This window comes from Herpailurus yagouaroundi, unplaced genomic scaffold (genome assembly GCF_014898765.1).
Source record: "Herpailurus yagouaroundi ecotype Mexico unplaced genomic scaffold, PumYag 163, whole genome shotgun sequence".
Classification (NCBI taxonomy): domain Eukaryota; kingdom Metazoa; phylum Chordata; class Mammalia; order Carnivora; family Felidae; genus Herpailurus; species Herpailurus yagouaroundi.
This window is the reverse complement of record NW_024412404.1, coordinates 49819496-49840035: the sequence shown is the minus strand read 5'-3', so window position 1 is coordinate 49840035 and position 20540 is coordinate 49819496. Positions and strand designations below refer to the sequence as shown.

The 20540-nt window shown below is 44.2% G+C and overlaps 1 protein-coding gene across 1 annotated transcript in view; it reads left to right on the top strand.

Annotated features, from left to right (window-relative positions):
- The window catches only part of LOC121037478 (guanylate cyclase 2G-like), a 46779-nt gene extending 26810 nt beyond the window's left edge, over nucleotides 1–19969 (top strand). The window contains 10 exon segments of the mRNA XM_040486924.1: nucleotides 2659–2827; nucleotides 4648–4770; nucleotides 4773–4802; nucleotides 10539–10716; nucleotides 12313–12452; nucleotides 13355–13548; nucleotides 15510–15684; nucleotides 17105–17203; nucleotides 18450–18541; nucleotides 19865–19969. Coding sequence (XP_040342858.1) covers nucleotides 2659–2827; nucleotides 4648–4770; nucleotides 4773–4802; nucleotides 10539–10716; nucleotides 12313–12452; nucleotides 13355–13548; nucleotides 15510–15684; nucleotides 17105–17203; nucleotides 18450–18541; nucleotides 19865–19969 — 1305 coding nt within the window.
- Nucleotides 19970–20540: the final 571 nt, after the last annotated feature.

Genomic DNA, 20540 nt, shown 5'->3' with positions numbered 1-20540 from the left:
GGTTTTTGTTATATTGGGTGTTTTTTCCCGCCCCGCCCCCCCCCCCCCCCTTTCTTGCCCCCAGCCTCCTGGACAATCACCAGGACACTGGAAACAATAAAAGCTAATGATTTAGAAGCGGCTGTACTTTGAAGGCAACCCAACCTGGGTTTATATTCCAGCTTTGCCCTCACTCTTCAGGAGCAGTTTAAAACTGTGAGTTTCCTCATTGGGAAGCAGAGAATGGGAATATTAATCTATCTCCAGAAAGACCAAATGTGATAACATGTATAAAGCACCCTGCACAATGCATAGTACAAAGTGCTCAAAAAAAGGTTTATTGATATTTATTTGTTCGTCACAGATCCACATCACAGTGAGAATCTCCATGGGCCCTGGTGGCTTCAATGCAATGCTCAGTCACTCCTCACTCTCTGCCCTTCAGAGCTTTCTTTCTTCAGTCGAGGGCATTTGTGCAGTTGGTCAAGGGCAGGGACTTGGGAATCGGACTGTACTTATTCCCAGTCCTGCTCCACTGCGGGCCAGCGATGTGACCTGGGGCAGGTTAACTTCTTCATTTCTCCCTTTCCCTATTTGTAAAATGAGGTCAATGACAATACCACCTGACTCTATAAGGTCACTACGGGAATTACACAAGCTAGTTTAAATAAGGGACTTAGAATGGATGTCACATAAGGTTAGCATGATAACCTTAAAAAAAAGTATCCAGTAAGACCCTTGAGAAAGACATTGTCATTTTCACTCTTGCTCTGAAACCTCTTGGGTGAGGCCGGCGTGAGGAGATCCGTGCTCCTCAGGCTAATGCAATTAAAATGGCTCCGTGACAGCCCCATACCTGTGACATACTCAGGTTGCTGGCTCTCTACCAGCTCTCACGCTAAGTATTTTGAAAATGAGTGGTGCAGAGATTCAGATCAAAGATCTAAAGAAACCTTATGTAGGTATTTCAACTCCAAGAGACAGGAAATGTTGAATAAATATTACAGAAATGTCTTATTGTGAAGCCATCAAGGAAGGTAAGGAAACAAAGACCCCAGGATCATAAACAGTGGGTCCCCCTATCCCCCTGCACTGTTACTTCCAAAACATAGTCAGCCCGTCCCCTTAGCCTTCGTTTCATTGCTTCTAGGTCTGCCCTTGGAAATTTCAGAGAAATACAATCATCCATCAATCAGATCCTGCTTCAAATGTGACCGTTCTCATTTTCAAATTCATCTCTTCTCTATCTAGCCTCCCCAAATACCTGTTTCCCTCCTCAATCCCAGGTCTTTCTTTAAAGCCCTTCCCTGCCTATGGAAAGATCTGTGCACTCTGCCCCCGTCTCCTTGCCAAATGAGTGTGCCCTTTGCCTTCATGACTCACCTCCTTTAGCAAACTCTTCCTGTTGGCACACTTTCCCCATTTTGATTAGTCTCTTTGGGTTCCTTCGCATCCAGCTTGGCTTGTGCCACACACAATCCATAGTTAATGTAGGCTCTTCTGTTCAGGTCCAACCACTGGTCTTTTCTTTTTAAGCTCCCCAGGTGATTTTAATGGGCGGCCAAGATGTGAAACAGTAGAGGAGGCCAGCTGTTCTCAGACTGTGTGCACATGAATCTCCTGGGGATTGGGTTAAAATGCACAGTCTGATTCAGTACATCTGGGCAGGGCCTGAGACTCTGCATTTCTGCCAAGCTCCCAGGTGCTGTTGGTGCTGCTGGTCCCAAGGCCATGTTTCAAGTGGTGGGGATCTAGACAGTCCTATCTTGTAGATGGTGACATTGAGGCCCAGTGAGGTGAAGTGTCTTGCTTGAAGAGACCGAGCGGTGAAGTGGAGATGTGATGTATGCCTTCTGACTCTGGTGTTCTTTCTGGGCCTTTCATAAATAATGGTACTTTATTATTGCATAATAATAATAGATATAAATGTTTAAGAACATGGCAGATGACATGAGAATTTTCCAGCATTCCTCATTTTATTGCTTTTCCCCTCAAAGTGTTCAAACAGGACCCTAAAGTGCATATAATATAATATAATATAATATAATATAATATAATATAATTATAGAATCATTACATGTAGGTAGGAGTAGATATAACTTGCAACATGTAGGTAATAAAAGAATATTCTTAATTACATAGTGTTGTTTCCAAGTTGATTTTTTTTATCATTTTTATACACGTTTTTCATGATAATTTTTGGTGGGTGTTTACTTTGTGTCATGCACCATGTCTGGTGTCTCATACGCATTACTGCATTTAATCTCCACAGCCTCCCTCTGAGGTAGAGATCGTCGTATCCATTTGATGAGAAAAATGAGGCTTATGGGGTCAAGTAACTTGCTCTCTGCTAAGTGTTAGAGCTGGGATTTCAATTCAGGAGTCTGACCACTTAGTCAGACTCTATTTTGTTTAGCTTATTGGAGCTTATTTATTTTAGGCTGGCCTTGCCTTCATGGCTGCACACTGGGGAGCCAGAAATAGTTTCCCCTACTTGGGTGACACTATCCAGGTTGACTCAAGGGCAAGGGGCTGTTAGTGGTTCTTGAACAGATGAACATAGAGATGGGTGGTTCCCCTCCTCCGGGCCGTGTTTCTTCCCATCTGTTTCTGTCTCTGTCTTCCAGCAGGTTCCATTGGCCCCTACGCTAATTCATTTGCTTATTTTCACTCTTCCAGGGCATGCTGTTCCTCCACAGGAGCCCCCTGGGGTCCCACGGCAACCTGAAGCCTTCCAACTGCCTGGTGGACAGTCAGATGCAGGTGAAACTGACAGGCTTTGGGCTGTGGGAGTTCAAGTACGGCCGGATGTACAGAGCATACAACGAGGAACCGACAGACCACTCGGGTAACCACTGACAGATCGTGCACCCACTAGCCCACGTGGTAACGGGGCACCTGACCCCACCCTATTTCCTGAAGCTCACTCACAGGTGCCAGCAGGGGGCTTTCCTCTGGAGCTGACAGTGCGTGGTTGTTCTATTCACCCAAGGGAGCAGGAAAAAATAGCCTCCAGGGTGGTGAGTCCGTGGTGTGACGTCTGAGTTAGAAGGTTAGAGCTCATCCTGGCCAGGCCGGGTGGCCCGAAGCAAGTCACCGGTCTTCTCCTTGGCCCTCTATACCCCACTACACTTCACCTGTGTTCTCAGCACACCATCTGCAGGCCCTTCAAAGACCATGGGTTCAGCGGTCCTACATCCTCTCACTGCTCTGGTATCACTTGAGAAGCTTTACAAAATATGTGGGTGGCTGGGTCTCACCCCAGATATCTGAAGATGAAATCTGGGCATCAGCACTGTTTTTTAAACACTCTCGGGGCACCTGGGTGGCTCAGTCGGTTAAACATCTGCCTTTGATTTTGGCTCAGGTCACGATCTCACAGTTTCTGTGTTCACGCCCCACGTTGAGCTCTGTGCTGATGGCACGGAGCCTGTTTGGGATTCTCTCTCTCCTTCTCCCTCTCTCAAAAATAAATAAATAAACCCTTCAAGTAAAATAAAAGTAAATAGAAACAAAAACTCTCAAGTGATTCTGATGCGCATCTCAGGACAAGACCTTCTGCCTGGAGTCAAACCCTCCTTTGCATATGAGCAAACTGAAGCTCGGACTCTTCCTTGTCCAAAGCTAGTGAGCAGTCTTGAGTCTTACCTCGCATGTATCCCAGCCGTCTGAACTCCTCTCCCTGGGGCAGCACATTGCCAACAGCTTTGCTGCGCGCATGCAAGGAGGTTCTGTAACACGGGATGAGGCCGTACAGAAAGACAAAGGGGGAAATTCCGAAAACCTGCTTGTTGTCACCCTACTTCCCCCTCCCCCAGTATATTTTCTTCTAATGATTGTAACCTACAATGAAATAAACCCATCAACCTCACACCAACAAATAAATGTAGGTATATAAAATATCAGGAACATAGAAATCTGTAAAGACAGAATGCGGACTGGTGCTTGCTGGGGGCTGGGGGTACAGGAAACAGAGAGAAACTGCTTAATGGCTGCAGGATTTTACTTTGAGGCCCTGGAAACGTTTTGGAAGTAGATAGGGTGGTTTGTTGTACAATCTTGCAAAGGGGCTAAATAACTAACACTGAATTGTTTGCTTTCAAAGGGTTCATTTTATGTTCTATGAATCGTACCTCTATAAGTTAGTTTTTTAAATGTAGACAATACAGGGGCGCCTGGGTAGCTCAGTTGGGTAAGGGTCTGACTTCGGCTCAGGTCATGATCTCGTGGTTCATGAGTTCAAGCCCTGCATCGGGCTGTGTGCTGATAGCTCAGAGCCTGGCGCCTGCTTCAGATTCTCCTGCTCTCTCTGTCCCTCCCCCACTCACGCTCTCTCTCTGTCTCTCAAAAATGAATAAATGTTAAAAAAAAAATTTTTTAACGTAGACAATCACAGAAAGGGGAAGGAAAATGGAAACTTCTTGTAACTGCACAATCAGGTGTTAACCACAGTTAAGATGTTAGTGCTTGTTCTTCTTGATTGTTCTGTCTGCATTCACGTACCCACAGACCCCTTTTTGCTCTACAAGTCAGGCACCATTAGGGCGGATTTTTCGGGGGCTGGGTACTTTCAGTTCTGTGTTTTCCTGAGAAAGAGGGGTGACTTTTCCGGCTCTGCCTGTCCCTCTCCCACTCCATGCTTCCCTCATGACACCCGTTGCTTTGCAGAGCTCTACTGGACGGCCCCAGAGCTGCTGCGGCTTCCAGAGGCACCCCGGTCAGGCACCCCAAAGGGAGATGTTTACAGCTTTGCCATCCTGATGACGGAGCTGATCCACCACCAGAACCACGGACATTTGCTGACCTCAACGAGATGCCAGACGGTAAAGCTGAAAGTCTCTTTGGCAGGCTTTGGTCATGTGGGCTAGCTTTTATTTCTTATATTTGCAGGGGGCAGGGTGGGGGCAGTGGCACGCTAGCTTTTAAATGATTGTTTTTTATGAAGTGTTCATCAACTTATTATTTATTCCATTGTTTTTCTGTCTTAAAGTTTCTTTTTTTTTAATTAAAAAAAGTAGTTGCCGTTTGCTTACAAAAACAATCAAAGAGCTCAGAACTACATACTTTATTATAGCAAAGTGATCCTGTTGGAAAATGAGTCAGGTCATGTCACTTCTGGTCACAACATCCTCCCCTGGCTTCCCATTTGGGGAATGAAAACTAAGCCCTTACAGTGGCCGACAGGACCACCAAAGGCCTCTGACCTGGCCTCTGACATTCTTTATTAGGGTCTTATGGCTGCCATTCTAAGTTAACCACATACCTGCTGGGTGTAGTGGACAGAAATGTATTTTCTTACAGTTGTATAAGGCAGAAGTTCAAAATCAAGGTTTGGCAGGGCTGTGCTCCCTCTAGAAGCTTTAGGGAAGATCGGTTCTCTGCTTTGTCCAGCTTTTGGGGGTTGGTCCAGATTTCAGGGGCTTGTGGTCACATTTCTCCAATCTCTGCCTTCACTTTGACATTGCCTCCTCCTCTGTATATGTCTCTTTTGTCTGTGTCTTATAAGGACATTTGTCATTGGATTAGGGTCCACTTGGAAATCTGAAATGACCTCCTCAACCCAAGATAATTAACTATACCTGCAAAGACCTTTTTTTTCCAAATAAGATCACGTTCGCAGGTTCTGGACGTTAGGACATGGACATATTCTTTGAGAAACAAAGTTCACCTCAATACACCTTTCTAATTCCATCTCCTATGGTTTGCTCATTTCAGTCATGCCGGCCACCTTCATGTGCCTCCAACATGCCAGACACATTCCTACCCCAGAACCTTTGCACACACTGTTCCCTCTGCCTGGATATCTTTCATCTCATATGTGTATACACAAATTTACCTCAATCTTTCTTAAGGGCTACAGAATTTTCATTGTAAGGATAGGCTGTGTATTGTTGATTGATGCACAGTTTGGTTGTTTTCCATTTTTCTTGCCATTACAGTTGATGCAGTGAGCAGCCTTGTATCTTTGTGGGCTTGAGATTGAAGAGATAAATGTATTTTAAGTATATTTAATTTTTTAAATAAATGCTGCCCAGTTGTCTTTATAGGATATATTTAGGCTCATTTTTTTGCTGAGTTGTCTCTTAACACACATCCCGTCATGGAATTAAGGGCAGAAGCTGGGGAGATAAAGCAAAATTTGATCAAGAATGATAAAAAAAAAAAAAAAAAAGTATAGTAGGTGTAACCCCCCAGCACTGTTATCTTCCACCTTGGCTGTGCCCTGGAATTACCTGGGGAACTTTAAAAACTACTGATGCCTGGATCTCGGCCTAGGAGGTGCTGATGCTATCGATCTGGGTGGCTGCCTGGGCATCAGCATTTGCAGGTGATTCCAACATGCAGCTCATGTTGAGAACCACTGTCTGAGAACAAGCATAGGGAGGTGTGCATGTGTCAGTTGCTAAATCAACTCAGCCCACCTTTCCCTCCTGGTTTTTCTTCTTTATCACCATGCCTACTTTTTCTAGTCCATTCCCAATGGCCACCCTCAAGTTTCATTGTTAGATCATGCATTCCCTGGAGAAATTCAAGTCAGGATCCTTTCTCAACGTATATAGTTACTTTAAAAATGGATTCCACTTTCTAATTTATGGCCAAGTGGAAAAGAGGGGAGACTAATCCAAAAAGGGTCATTCAAATCCAAGGGCAACTGACTTTAGAACCAAGAAGCCACTCAGATATTCCGAGAGTGAGCCCAGGAAGGATCCCAGCCACACTCACTAAGCTCAGCTGCCATCTGGTTGCACCAGGTGGGGTGGGGGCAGGGTGGGAAGACTGTACCCAATTGGTATATTTGCCCCTCATTGTAGTCTTATGCCCACAAAGTTCAATGAAAGCTGGCCATATGGGACTATGTATACACAGGACTGCAATCAGGGAAAGTACAAGGTGCACCTAATTTGTGGCCAAACACGCTTCTCCCGTTAACATCTCATACTTCCCTACAAACAGTCCTGGTGCTGGGGACTGAATAGATATTGATGTCCTGTGCACACTAGACCAGTGGTTTTCAAATGTTAGTTGGTGTCAGAACTACCTGTAGGACTTGTTAAAAAAAAAAAAGAATTGCTGGGTCCCACCCTCAGGGTCTCAGACTCAGTAGGTCTGGGGCAAGGCCTGAGAATTTGCATTTTTCTCAAGTTCCCAGATGATGTTGAAGATCCACAGTTTTGAGAAGCCTAGTGCAACCCTAGACTAGCAGCTTCAGCATCGCCTGGGCACTTATTAGAAAAGCAAATTTTCAGGCCCGGCTCCAGGCCTTTGGAATTGGAAACTTTGGGGATAGGCCCAGAAGCTGTGCTTTAAGAAGCCCCCCACCCCTGATTCTGATGCACACCGAAGAAGAAGAACAATGACAATAGAGTGACTGGTGACTGGTGGATTATGGGATGGCTGCACGTTACTAGCTCATAAACACATGTTCCGAGGTGCAGGCCCATGATGTGAATTTGAACCCATGGTTCAAAGTTTTTTATCATTTTATTGATTCTCTCATGATATTTCTTAGAGCTGAGGATAAGAAAGCAGAAGATGCAACAATAGTAATTCTTCAGTGACTTCTTTTAAAACCATTGTTGTCCCATGTCTCAAATTACACTTCATTTGGGATGTAAAACACAATTACCCATAGAACTTTCTTATGTATAGTCCTTCAGATTATTTTTAGGCATTGAAAGTGTGCATTTAAACACAAGCATGTAGGGGTGCCTGGGTGGCTCAGTCGGTTGAGCGTCCGACTTAGCTCAGGTCATGATCTCATGGTCCATGAGTTTGAGCCCCGCGTCGGGCTCTGTGCTGATGGCTCAGAGCCTGGAGCCTGTTTCGGCTTCTGTATCTCCCTCTCTCATTGACCCTCCCCCATTCATGCTCTGTCTCTCTGTCTCAAAAATAAATAAACGTTAACAAAAAAAGAATTTGAACACAAGCATGTACATTTACAAAAAAAAAGATCATATTTTACACAGTGTTATAACTTGTATTTATTCTTATTCTTTTTTTTTCATTTTTTTTAATCTTTATTTATTTTTGAGAGAGAGAGACAGAGTGTGAGCGGGGGAGGAACAGAGACAGAGGGAGACACAGAATCTGATACAGGCTCCAGGCTCTGAGCTGTCAGCACAGAGCCTGACATTATTTCTCCTCCTCCTCCTCCTTCTCCTCCTCCTTCTTCTCTTAAGCAAAGGCCATACTCTTTTAGATTCCCTTAGTTTTCAACCCAATGTCCTCTTCTGCCCCAGCATCCCATCCAGGACGTCATGCTGCATTTAGCCATCATGTCTGTCTAAGCTCTTCAAGAATGTTCCTTAAACTATAATTCTAATGACATTGTACTTTCGAGGAGTACTGGCCAGGTATTTTGTAGAATGTTTCTCACTTGGGATTTGTCTCATTATTTTTCTTCCTTATGATGAGACCGGACTTATATGTCTTGAGAAGAAGGCTACAGGGGTAAATTGTCATGTTCGTCACATCATGTCAAGGGTACATACGACCAACATGACTATCTGTTGACTATCATGTTGACCAACATGACTGTTGATATTGACCTGGATGAGGCTTGTCAGGTTTCTCCACCGTAGAGTTACCCATTGGTTCCCCTCTTCCTATACTGTCCCCCAAAGAAAGAAGTCACTATGTGAAGTCCACACTTAAGGAGTGGGGTGTTGCATTCTACTACCCTGCGTGGAGACTATCTATGTAAACTATTTGGGATTTTTCTCCACAGGAGGTTTGTCTCTTCTCTCCCACTTATGTATTTATTCAATTATTGGTATTATATTGTATTGTATTGTATTATATTATTATGCATATCTATATTATAACATGTGTCCATTTTATATTATATATTACACTATATCTTTATTTTATCCTCTGAATCGTAATCTAATACTACTTTATTTTACGGTTCCAGTTGTTTCATCTTCGGCCATTCCGTTTCAATTGACTTCTGTGTACCTTTGATATAAACCCATTGCTGTGTTTTGATTTGGTTTGTTTAGTACCGCCTTGCTTCCTGGTGGCATGAGAGGCTTCAGCCTCCTCTTGTATTTCCCTGCCTTAGTCCTAGAATCAGCCATGTCTTCAAGGACACTGGTTCTTTTTTATTGGAGGATGATATTAGAAACCAAGACCTGGATGCTGACTGTGCTCATTGCAACCTGGGTGTTGTTGCTTCTAGCCCCTCTCAGTGGACACAGTAAGGAAAAGCATGTGCACACTAGCCTCAGTGTGTACACATTCTCATAGCTGCGTCTACCCATCTGTATCTATACTAAGCTAAGCATGAGTTCATATTAACATCTCCAACACCATTACCACCACATAGTTCATTTATTCCAGTGTCCCCCCTGCCTCCATCCATAACCTCCCTTTCCAATAGTGAGATCCTGGCTCCCACCATCTGCCATCCGTTTATTTATTTATTTATCCAATCCCAGTATATGTGTCTAGTACTTGCAAAGTTTTTCTTCTGTCCCCAATCTTGCCGTCTACAATACAGCGATTGTGAATGGGTCCTTTTGTTTAGTCTTAATGGTCTTGAGTCATTTCAGAAGTGCCCAAGTCAGCCAGTGATGTCATATAGTTATAATACATCCCCTTCAGCGAGGCAATGTCATACAGTTATAATACAGTTAGATTCTTTTGTCACAGTTTGCCTCTATCTTGGAGTTGTCCAACCTCCCACTGATATTGTTAAAAATTTGTGTTCTTTGGGGTTTACTCTCTGTGCAGTAAAGTTCTATGGGTTTTAGCAAATACACAGTGTCATGTACCCTATAGACAGTCTCATCACCTTAAATAAATCCCTGGTGACTTACGTGTTCAGCACCTTCTCCTCCCCAAGCTCCTAACGGTATCTCACCTGTTTTCTGTCTCTATAATTTTGCCTTTTCTAGAATGTCATATAAACAGAATCATACAGCGTGTAGCCTTTTCCGACTACCCTTTTATACTTAGTAAAATGCCCTTAAGATTCATCCATGTTGTTACACCCACAGTATTTTTACACAAAAACATGTATACGTTGTTCTCAAATTATTATTTCCTCTGAAAAACCTGGTATAGCAGAATGTTTAATAAATGTCAGTAGAAGCCAATGCAGAAGTGAAAGAAAATAGGTTTACAAAGTTGGACACCGAGGCAGCACATGATGGTGACATTTATGATTTATTAAAATAACTTTTATGTGGCATTTTATACAGAATGCAAATTGCAAAAGGTGTGCTTTGCGGGTTTCCCATCCCAGATGCTTATACACTCCTGAAGTCACATAGAGATATGCTTTACTTCAAGAAAAGTTCCATTGGAAGAAAAACAACTTAATCTAAAAACAGATTCATTAGAAGGTGCTGATCTGTTTTACAGTAGGATTCTTCATTTTCCACGAGGATCCCAAATATTTCTCATAAAATGTTCAGGTTTCTCTGAAATTCCAATCTGTTCAGTATACTTATACATTCAATTCACAAATTTAAGAGCACATATGTTTCAAGTGAAGTGTACTACATGGCCCAAAGCTCAGACATTTTGCTATTTAAACCCCAAATGAATTTCAGAAATCATCAGCCATATCAAAGACCCCATGGCCTCAGTTCCACTCCGAGCTTCCCTGTCAGAGGAGAAGGGCAATGAAAAGATTGTGGCCATGGCGAGAGCACGTTGGGATGAATCTCCAGAGAAAAGGCCCACTTTCTCTTCCATCAAGAAAATTTTACGGGAATCCAGTTCCAAAGGGTGAGTTAGATGTGTGACGTTTTCTCCCAATCATTTAACCATTAGAATTTTATTTTTTTAGAAAATATCTTTAATGTTTATTTTATTTATTTTGAGAGAGAGAGCACAAGCAGGGGAGGAGCAGAGAGCGAGGGAGAGAGAGAGAATTCCACGCAGGCTCTGCACCGTCAGTGCAGAGCCGGACGTGGGGCTCAGTCTCCCGAACAGCAAGATCATGACCTGAGCAGAAATCAAGAGTCGGATTCTTAACAGACTGAGCCACCCAGGTGCTCCTAACTATTAGAATTTTAAAACTACATGGCTGTGACTGGTTCTGTGTGGCCCACCCCCTTCATTCATTCCTCCACTCATTCAGTTATTTATCCATTCATTCATTTATTCATCATATACCCACCCACTCAATGCCTGTCACATGCAAAGCACCGTGTTACATGCTGGCTAGAGTCGGGTGATAAATTCTCCCTTTATTTCATTAATGACACAAAAGTGCATCAGACATCAGCACATCCATTGTCCTCCTTTGTCCATTCCAGATATCTCTAATCGATCAAGGCTCTCTTTCCCAGGGAATTTTGACGTGACCTCAGAATGTTTTCCAAACCAGCATTCCAAAGGTCATGGCTCGTCAGTTGGGGTTGGACTATAGCATAAGAAACTATTCACCAACCTTCGGGTAAGTCATCAGCTTGAATTATTCATGCCTCTCAAACAACCTCCTTGACAGTAGCTTGTTTCACATTAGGGTAGCTGTGTCATCTTTTGGCACATTGAACATAGGCAGCCATAGCCATGATAGAAGTAGCCTGAGTTTATAGAAGGACCCTGGGCTGGGATTCTGGCATCTACTCCTAACTTGGCCAGTCTGCTATGCATTCTTAACAGCCCTGTATTCTGTATTTTCCACATCAAAATTGTTTTCAATGGTATGTCTTGGGTCAATCATGACTTTTACTTAAAAAAAAATCTGGTCCCCGATGTTCAAGCAAGTCTACTTCCTATGTGAGCCTCAGTTTCCTCATCTGAAAAATGGGGTATTTAAATGATTTTTCGGAAGACCCTTCTAAAGCAAGAGCCTACAGGGTCTAGAAGTGCCCCCTTATACATGTCATCCAAAAGGAAAATAGCTGGTATTATTCAGGGGGAAAAAAAGACCCATCCGGAAATCTACATTTTTGACTGACCATGATGATAATATGGAGCATATTGGGAAGTTGGGGAGTGCCAGTGAAGGCCACCATTTGCTGAGTACCTGCTGAGTGCCAGGCACAGCTGTAGGCACTGTGTACCCATCATCTCCCTGGATCCTCAGAAAAGCCCTATGAGGTATGCATTATTATCCTCATTTTCCAGATGAAGAAACTGAGGCTTGGAGAAATGAAGGGTGTAGAACAAGACCACAGAGCTGGTAAAGGGCAGTCTCTGTCCCACCCCATGGCTTCACTGCCATTGTCATTCCACTGCTGTCCATTGGCAGCCCTTAGGTAGGAAACCTTCAGGGTGATACATGTTTTCTTGGAACGTATAGCTGGATGTTGTGCTCTACTGTGACCCTAATGTTCTTGGAAAAAAAGATGTTCATTTTGGGTTCTTTTAAAGCCATGTGAACATCCTAGACAGTATGGTGAGCAAGCTGGAGGTGTATGCCAATCACCTGGAGGACGTGGTGGAAGAGAGGACCAACCAGCTGATGGCGGAGAAGAGGAAGGTGGATAGACTTCTGTCCACAATGCTGCCAAGGTATTCCAAAGCACTGGGGGCCTTGACAAAGGACCCAGAAAGCAATAGCGTCACTATCTAAGGGGCCCCATGTACAGAGTACTTTTTTGTTCTTTTCCTAAGAGGAACTCAGGTTCTTCTAAACGAGTCAAGCATTTTGCAGGCAATTTGGTACACCCTGTAAACGGAGATAGAGGCAAAGGCTCTGCCTGAAATCTTGAATTCACAGGAGTAGAGAATGTCTCTTAACAGGGAAGATGGCGGATGCAGCTATGGGAGACAGACCACTAGATGGCGCTTTAGTGTCATGAGTCTGATTAATAGCTAGTTTCTCAGTACTTCAGATTGTGCTCCAAAGACTTTGCACAGTACAATATGCACCCATGACTTCAGATTCAAAACTTGCTTCATTTTTGGCTCTGCTTGCACCTTTACACGGTCTAAAAACTTGGCAGAAGCGTCGGCTATTAAAACTTCTGCACCCTTCTTGCGTGTCTTGACAGAGATGGAGTTAGGGATTTGAAGGTGTTAATGTGAGATTGGTTGACTGAAGCAAAAGCATTGGCTTGTGGATTGATGGATGCTTCCTTTTGCTTCACATCTGCAAATTGCATTTTTACACTCAAACGCTATAGCCAATAGAGAAAAATGGGATGCCCTCCGGGAGAAAAATCCTTACTGCAAAGGCATTTCTGTGGCCTGCCCCCCAGGTCTAGTTTATACCCACCAATTAAAATATCTCTTCAGAGAAAATGCAAGTAGAAAAATGGGTGTCAAAAGAATCCCTTTAGATGATGGATTTTGTTGACCGAAAATCTAATCCACTGAAGCAAAAGGACCTATCGGAAAGATTTTGCAGGGGTTTGTAGGAGGCAAGATGAATAAGAGTCCGTTCAAAACCAATCTCTATTCTTTGGTTTCGGCTTCACTGGAGAACAGCTCATAGCTGGAAGGTCCGTGGCACCAGAACATTTTGAGTCTGTGATAATCTTTTTCTCCGACACTGTTGGATTCACAAAACTGTGTTCTCTCAGCTCCCCCTTGCAAGTGGTAAAGCTGCTTAATGACCTGTACAGCTTATTTGATCACATCACTAAAACATATGATGTGTATAAGGTGAGACATACCCCGGGGCTGTGAGGGAACACGCTCCTTGTCCGCCGACTCTAGGGCGTGAGTAAGGATGGACCCGGCCCTAGATGTGAGCCAGGAGGAAGGCTCTATTTCAGGCTGGCAGTCCATCTCAATTCATGGCAGAAACTCAATATTTTATTCCTGTTTGTTTTCTTGGAAAAGGGCTTGATTAATCACAGATGAATGTGCTTGTCAATAATCCCCAGTTGCTTCTTGTTTCTTTCCATTATTTTATCTGGCTGTTAACACATTTCTAGAGAGGCACTGCCCTTCTACTGGCTAATCCCTCCAGTTCCCTCCAGAATATATTTCCTCCAGATTCAGAGAGGCTCACCTTTAAAGGTTGTTTTTGGACCTTGTGTGAGTCTCACTGCTGTTACCGTGATCCTTAGCAATGCAGGTGAAGACAGACTCCTAAGTTTAGATGATCAGAATTGTGGCTGAAATGAGAACGTCTGCCTAGTGCTACTTGGGTGTATGTATGAATATGGTCACCCGGAGTAAAAACTGATTTTTCAGGGAAGGATAGCAACAACGAATAATTTAGCTTCATTTAAGTGGTGAGGATGATGGTTGCTTCAGGTGTTTTCTGAGTTTTCTGATGGGGCCACATCATGACTGCGGGGTTCCCAAGCTCACATGTGCCTGGGACAAGTCACAGGTGGATCGTGATTGCAGGGCTTTACCTGTGGCCTGGGGGCTGGGGAGATTTGGGGGATAGTGTGGTCATGTCCCCCAGTGACATGCATTTAATAGTTATCCCTGATGTTCCGCCCACAGATATTGCCTCTGTTTAAGGGTGAAAGAAAAGGTGTGTGGATAATCTCCAAGAGCAGATCACACATACCTCAAAACAAAAGCTACTCTGCTTAGGAGGGCTTCCTCTGGGATTTCTTCTTGGCATTGTTTTCTGGGTTATGTTTTGCATGAGTTAATACTAAATCAGTTTCAATGTCCAAAGGATGTACCCATGGTGGGGAGAGGTAGCCTAGAAGCAATCTGACTTGTATATGGGTTGATTTTGTGTAATTCTGGGGTGACCAGTAGACAGAGGTATTTTCACTGCCTGGCTAATGCCTGAAATTCCACCTTTACCACATCATCTTTGGATTCTGCTAAAATGCAAATGTATCTGGAAAGGGCTGTATCTTTAATTTTGTTTTAACGTTTATTTATTTTTGAGAGACAGAGAGAGACAAAGCAGGAGCGGGGAAGGGGCAGAGAGGGAGACACAGAATCCAAAGCACGCTCCAGGCTCTGAGCTGTCAGCACTGAGCCCAACGCGGGACTCAAACCCATGAACTGTGAGATCATGACCTGAGCTGAAGTCGGAGGCTTAACTGACTAAGCCACCCAGGCGCCCCAGGGCTGTATCTTTAAAGTTGACACTGGTCATCGGTTCTCTAATGAGAATAAGGAATCTGAAAGCTAATTTTATTAGGATTTATTAGGGGGGAGAAGAGGACAGATCAGGCAGATACATGCATTTATACATAAGTGTATATATTGTGTATAATGTATAGATATGTATAAATGTATTGAAGAGCCATTGTATGGGGTGAAGACATTTCTGGTTGGGTAAGATGAATTCCACTTGATGGATGCATGTGATCCCTCAGGATTTATCCTATTCCCACACTACTGTCTGTTTAACTGGTTTCAAACTTGAGGAAATATGGTCACCACCACTATCAAATTTCAGAGGAGAAAATGGTGACTGTGCATAGGAGGGCTCAGGGAAGAAAGGCTTTGTGGAAGAACCAGGACAAGAGCAGAAACGTGAGGAAATGCCGGGGCGCGGATGGAGTGGAGGTCGGGGAGTATGACTCTCCAAAGTGCAGGGAATGCAGGGCTCAGTAACAAAGGGCCTTGGTCTCTGACCCCACCGCTACTCCAGCCTTTTTCTTGGAGAACACAAGGCCACTCTGTTGCTTTATTTTCAGGTTGAAACCATTGGAGATGCATACATGGGTGCTAGCGGACTTCCTACCCGCAATGGAATACAGCATGTGGACGAGATTGCCACGATGTCCTTACGTTTCCTCAGTGCCACTGTCCGCTTCCAGATTGGGCACATGCCTGAGGAGAAGCTCAGGATCAGGAATGGCATCCACACAGGTAGCCGCCCTGATGGCAGGTGGCCTTGTGGTCCAGGTATGGGAGCAGGTGGTTCTGGATGCAAGTCCTAGGTCTGACGTTTTTAGGACCTGGAAATTGAATGGTAGCATCTTTTGAGGGAAACAAAAGTTCACATTGTCTTTGCACACGTATTTCCAGTTAGCCGGATTACTTGGTAACAGCAAAGACAGAGACTTCGCAAACAGCAGAGACTCCAAGGTGTTAAACCAAAAGTTAGGAGGAGACCAAAAAGTAGGACAGTTATACCAGGCTACTTTCCCCCCATGCCTCTGCATCAAATGCCCTTTGATCTGGTCTGGTTTTTGTCAAACTCATGGGCAGGTGACCTGTGCAAAAGTGACCAGCACTTGGCTTAATGCTCTTCTGTCTCAATTTCTTAGTTATAAATATAATAATATTATAATATTAATTTTCTTATTTTCTTAATAATTTTTGAATGAGGGGTCCCTTATTTTTATTTTAGACTGGGCCCTGCAAACTATGTAGCTAGCCCTGCTCCTACCTGTCCTCCAGGGCTTGACTAAAATAAAACCTGGCCCCTAATCAGCATTAGTGCCCCAGTTGTTTTGTTTCCATCTCTAGTGCGTGAATAACACTGTCATTAATTTCTGCCTTAGCTTGGTTGCCATAACAAAATACCACAGACTAAGTGACTTAAACAACAGATATTTATTTTCTCACAGTTCTAGAGGCTGGGAAGTCCAAGATCAGGGTTCCAGCATGGTCAGGGTCTGGTGAGAATCCTCTTCCTATCTTGCCAAAGCCTGCCGTCTGATTATGTCTTCATATAGCCGAGAGAGAGAGCCTTGCGGTCTCCTTCTCTTCTCATAAGGGCACTAATCCCACCATGAGGGCCCTACCCTCATAACCTCATCTAAACCTAATTATCTCCCAAAGGCCCTACTTTCTAATACCATCATATTGAGGGTTAGGGCTTCGATATGTGAATGAGGGAGGGGGTTACAAACATTCAGTTAATTATAATGGGGCGCCTGAGTGGCTCAGTCGGTTGAGCGTCCGACTTTGGCTTGGATCTTGATCTCATGGATCATGGGTTCGAGCCCCACATCGGGCTCTGTGCTGATGGCTCAGAGCCTGGAGCCTGCTTCGCATTCTGTCTCTCTCTCTCTGCTCCTCCCCTGCTCACACGTTCTCTCTCTCTCTGACTCTCAAAAATAAGTAAGGATTAAAAAAAAAAATTTATAATTGATTATGTCGTTTTCCACCAAAAGTCTGTGGGTTCTGTAGGTTGCCTCTATGCAGACCCTAAGATCTATTGCCAACCTTTGCCTAGGCACTTGAGTATTTGTTGAATTGCCTTTGTTGACTTAACGTGTATCACGAGTCCAGCCCTCGGGAAATGCAGGTTGGCTATGCCCTTCTGTTCTTCTCTTCGTAGGTCCTGTAGTGGCTGGTGTGGTGGGAATCACCATGCCCAGGTACTGTCTGTTCGGAGACACTGTGAACATGGCATCCAGAATGGAAAGCAGCAGTTTGCATGCGTACTGTTTGCAGAACTTTGCAAGTACAAGATCACTGTCCCTCTAGTCTCCTATCTTTAACCAGAGGGTGTTTTTAGAAGACCCATTTTCATTTTGTCTACTATTTTCTGTTTGGAGGATAAGATCATCACCTCAGACAACATTGATCACAAACTTTGTAGGCAGGGTTTTGCATAGTGCTTGCTATGAGAACACATAGGACTTCCTTCCAAGATTTTCAATTCTAAACAGTCAAGGACACATATAGTAAGATCATTTGAAGGAAGAGCAGAAGTTGGCAAGCTTTTCCCATACAGGGCCAGACAGTAACTATTTTAGGGTTTATGGGCCATAGTCTCTGTTACTTAACTACTGTTGTAGTGTGAAAGCAGCCATTCATAACATACGAATGATGGGTAAGGCCATATTCCAATAAAACTTTATTTGTAAACACAAGTGGTGGGCTGGATTTGGCTGGAGGGTAGTAATTTTCCCATCCCTGATGTAGAATATGGTTTTGGTGGTGCAGAATTATCTATGGTCAGGAACTCCAGGGGATATCATATTATTTTGCTATTGCTAGACAATATATGCTATTTATGAGCTGTTTATCAGCTAGAAAAAATAATTACTTAGGGATTTAAGTTTCACAATGTTTAGGTTAACATTGTTTTGAATTTGTAAATTTTCCACAATATGTAAAAACAAACAAAAATATTTTCTCTTCTGATTACTTCACTGTTTAAGCTAATCAGCCAAGTCTCAAACACTGGTTTAAACCCCTCCTTGAACTTGTAAGTCAAGATTTTAAGAGTAAATGTTGAAAGTGGGAGCCCCAAATGTAGGCTCCAAGCCTGATTCTGGTTGCAGGGCTGGTTGTGAACAATGTTTTCAGTGATGTGTCCCAGCTCTGGTACCACCAACTCTGATATCCTCAGGAACCTGAGGAGCCCAGTGGACCTCCATCCATGGGGAGTACCAGCTTGCATATGGAGTCAGTTATGCCTACTGTTTCTAAACTGAACCTGTTAAAGCTTGAGCAACACTAACAATGTCTGAACAATGTCTGCAATGTTTGGGGGTGTCCCACCGCAAGACTCCCAGACTTCAGAGAGGTTGTCTGTGATTTGCTTTCCTCAGAGGTACTAGCAGCCTAAGAGCATGAGCAATGCAGCATTCCCTCTCCACAGCAGCCCTGCCCCCTGACCCCCAGATGGAAGCCACAACCAAGGTAATAACTAGGCAATAACTGGTTTATGGCAGCTCTCCGGATTCATGTCTCTCAGAGCACTGCATCCAGCCTGCTGGCATTGGGAGGGTACGATTTGCAAAAGAGAGGCACCATCCCAGTCAAGGTAAGACCAACCTAGTGCACCCTGCCTGCCCCATTTGTGTCGGTGATGGAGATGTTGAGAAAGTTGACGGGATGAGTGTGTCTTTGCATTGTGGTGTGTGGAGACTGCCAAGGTCTATGTGGAGGCTCTTGTGACCGCCAGGACTTCTTCCCTCAGAGAAGACTGTATGCTTCTCTCAAATGGTCAAACATGGAATCTAAGACAGAAAACACCTTAGCTCCTACCTAGACCAATCCCCTAGGGGATGCCTCCTTTCTCTTGGCCACAGATAGTCTCCTGGCTTCTGCTTGAATACACCAATCTATTCTTTCACAAAGCAACAGCAAGGATGAGCTCAGAAATTATCATGCCCACATTGCCTCCTATGTCCCTTCTGATTCAAAAGGGCCCAGATAGAGGAGACAGAGGCCCATTGGTTTGGGGGCACCAGGACCTCCTCTCAATTCATTTAAATACCTTTTCCCTTCCCCCCTGCCTTCTCCTCTGTCCGGTCTGTCTGAAATACACCATGATGCATCTCAACTTTCCCTATAACACCGGCCTTGGGTGGGGTGGGAAACGGATGCTCCTCTTGAGATGTTCTGAAGAACATCTTGGAGATGTTCCTGGTGGAAGTGGTGGGTGGTTACTATGATGTTAGGTGTTTGGGTGGGTATGGGGGTTCCTGGGAAGAAGTGAAAGGGAAGAGGATGGCAGCAATTCCCCAGTTTGCTGAGCTTGAACCTCACACGCTGTACTTGATCAATAGACTTCAGGTAAGAGGCAGATTTTTCTAGAAGGCGGCAGTATAGACCTCCCTTTGAGTTGTGTCCTACTATTCACTGGTTGTCTGATTTGTGGGCTTGATTTTATTGCCAGTCAAATGCGAATGGTGACAAAGTTGTCCTCAAAGGGGAGAGGCGGGGGTTAAATGTGGACACGTATATGAGATGCTTCACCTGGTGCTCTGCTGATCATAAGAGCTCAATAGATTTTATTGTTATTTTTATTATTATTTTTTTATTTTTTATTTTTTTAATTTTGTTATTGTTTTCAAAAGATATTCAGGGAAATTGCAGGGAAATTCAGCCTTGACTGGCCCTCACCTCCTAGAGCATTGCTGACTATCCCTTTAGGCTTATCGGCAAAGCCCAAGGAACAAGGTTTCATCTATAAAGAGGCCTTTCCTTCACTGAGGCAGCTCCTGTCTACATGCAGTTTTGGCTAAGAACAACATTTTCAGTAAATAAGCAAGGGACACCAAGTTGTCTGCCCAGAGCCCACACTTCACAGGCAGCCTTTCCACCTGAGTGATTCACCAGCACTCTCTTCTGCCTCCCACAGGGCAAAGGAGAACAAACAACTTTCTGGTTGAAAGGCAAGGAAGGCTTTACTATTCCACTCCCTCAATTTATGGAAGAGGAAGCTAAAGTCCCAGAGATCTTCTGAGCTATTTTCTTTAAAGATGTTTATGGGGTCCCATGAAAGTCTGAGGACCATTCTGTGAGATGCATTGAATATCCTATTCAGGAGGTGTAGATCTGGGGGAGCCAGTAGGGGGAGCCATCTAGCTGGCCTCCCCTTCCTGCCCTAGAGTTCTGTGGCCTAGACCAAATGAGGAGTTCGAAGAGCTGGATATAGTGAACTCATTTTCTGGGCGACCAGGGCTGGGCTGTTGCTCCCAGACCTGCCAGTGAACTTGTCCTGGCTGCCAGATATTTCCGGCCTATTAGCTTGTGAATTTGCAGTGAACCCAATTTCATTCGGAGAGAGAGGAAAGCTAGAACAAAACCTGGAGCTGTTGGCCCCACCCTGTGCTGCCTTCCTTTGCAAGGGGCTGATCTCTAACCCTTGGTTATCAGAAGGCATCTCAGGAATGTTTTGGGGGGGGATAAAGCTCTAGCTAAGGTGCGAACAACCACTGAAATCCAACAGGATCAGGCCATTCCAGGTACGCCATATCTTGGCAGTCAGTCCCTGGAAAGCCTGGTCCTGAGCTCTGATTTTCTGTGAGCACAGC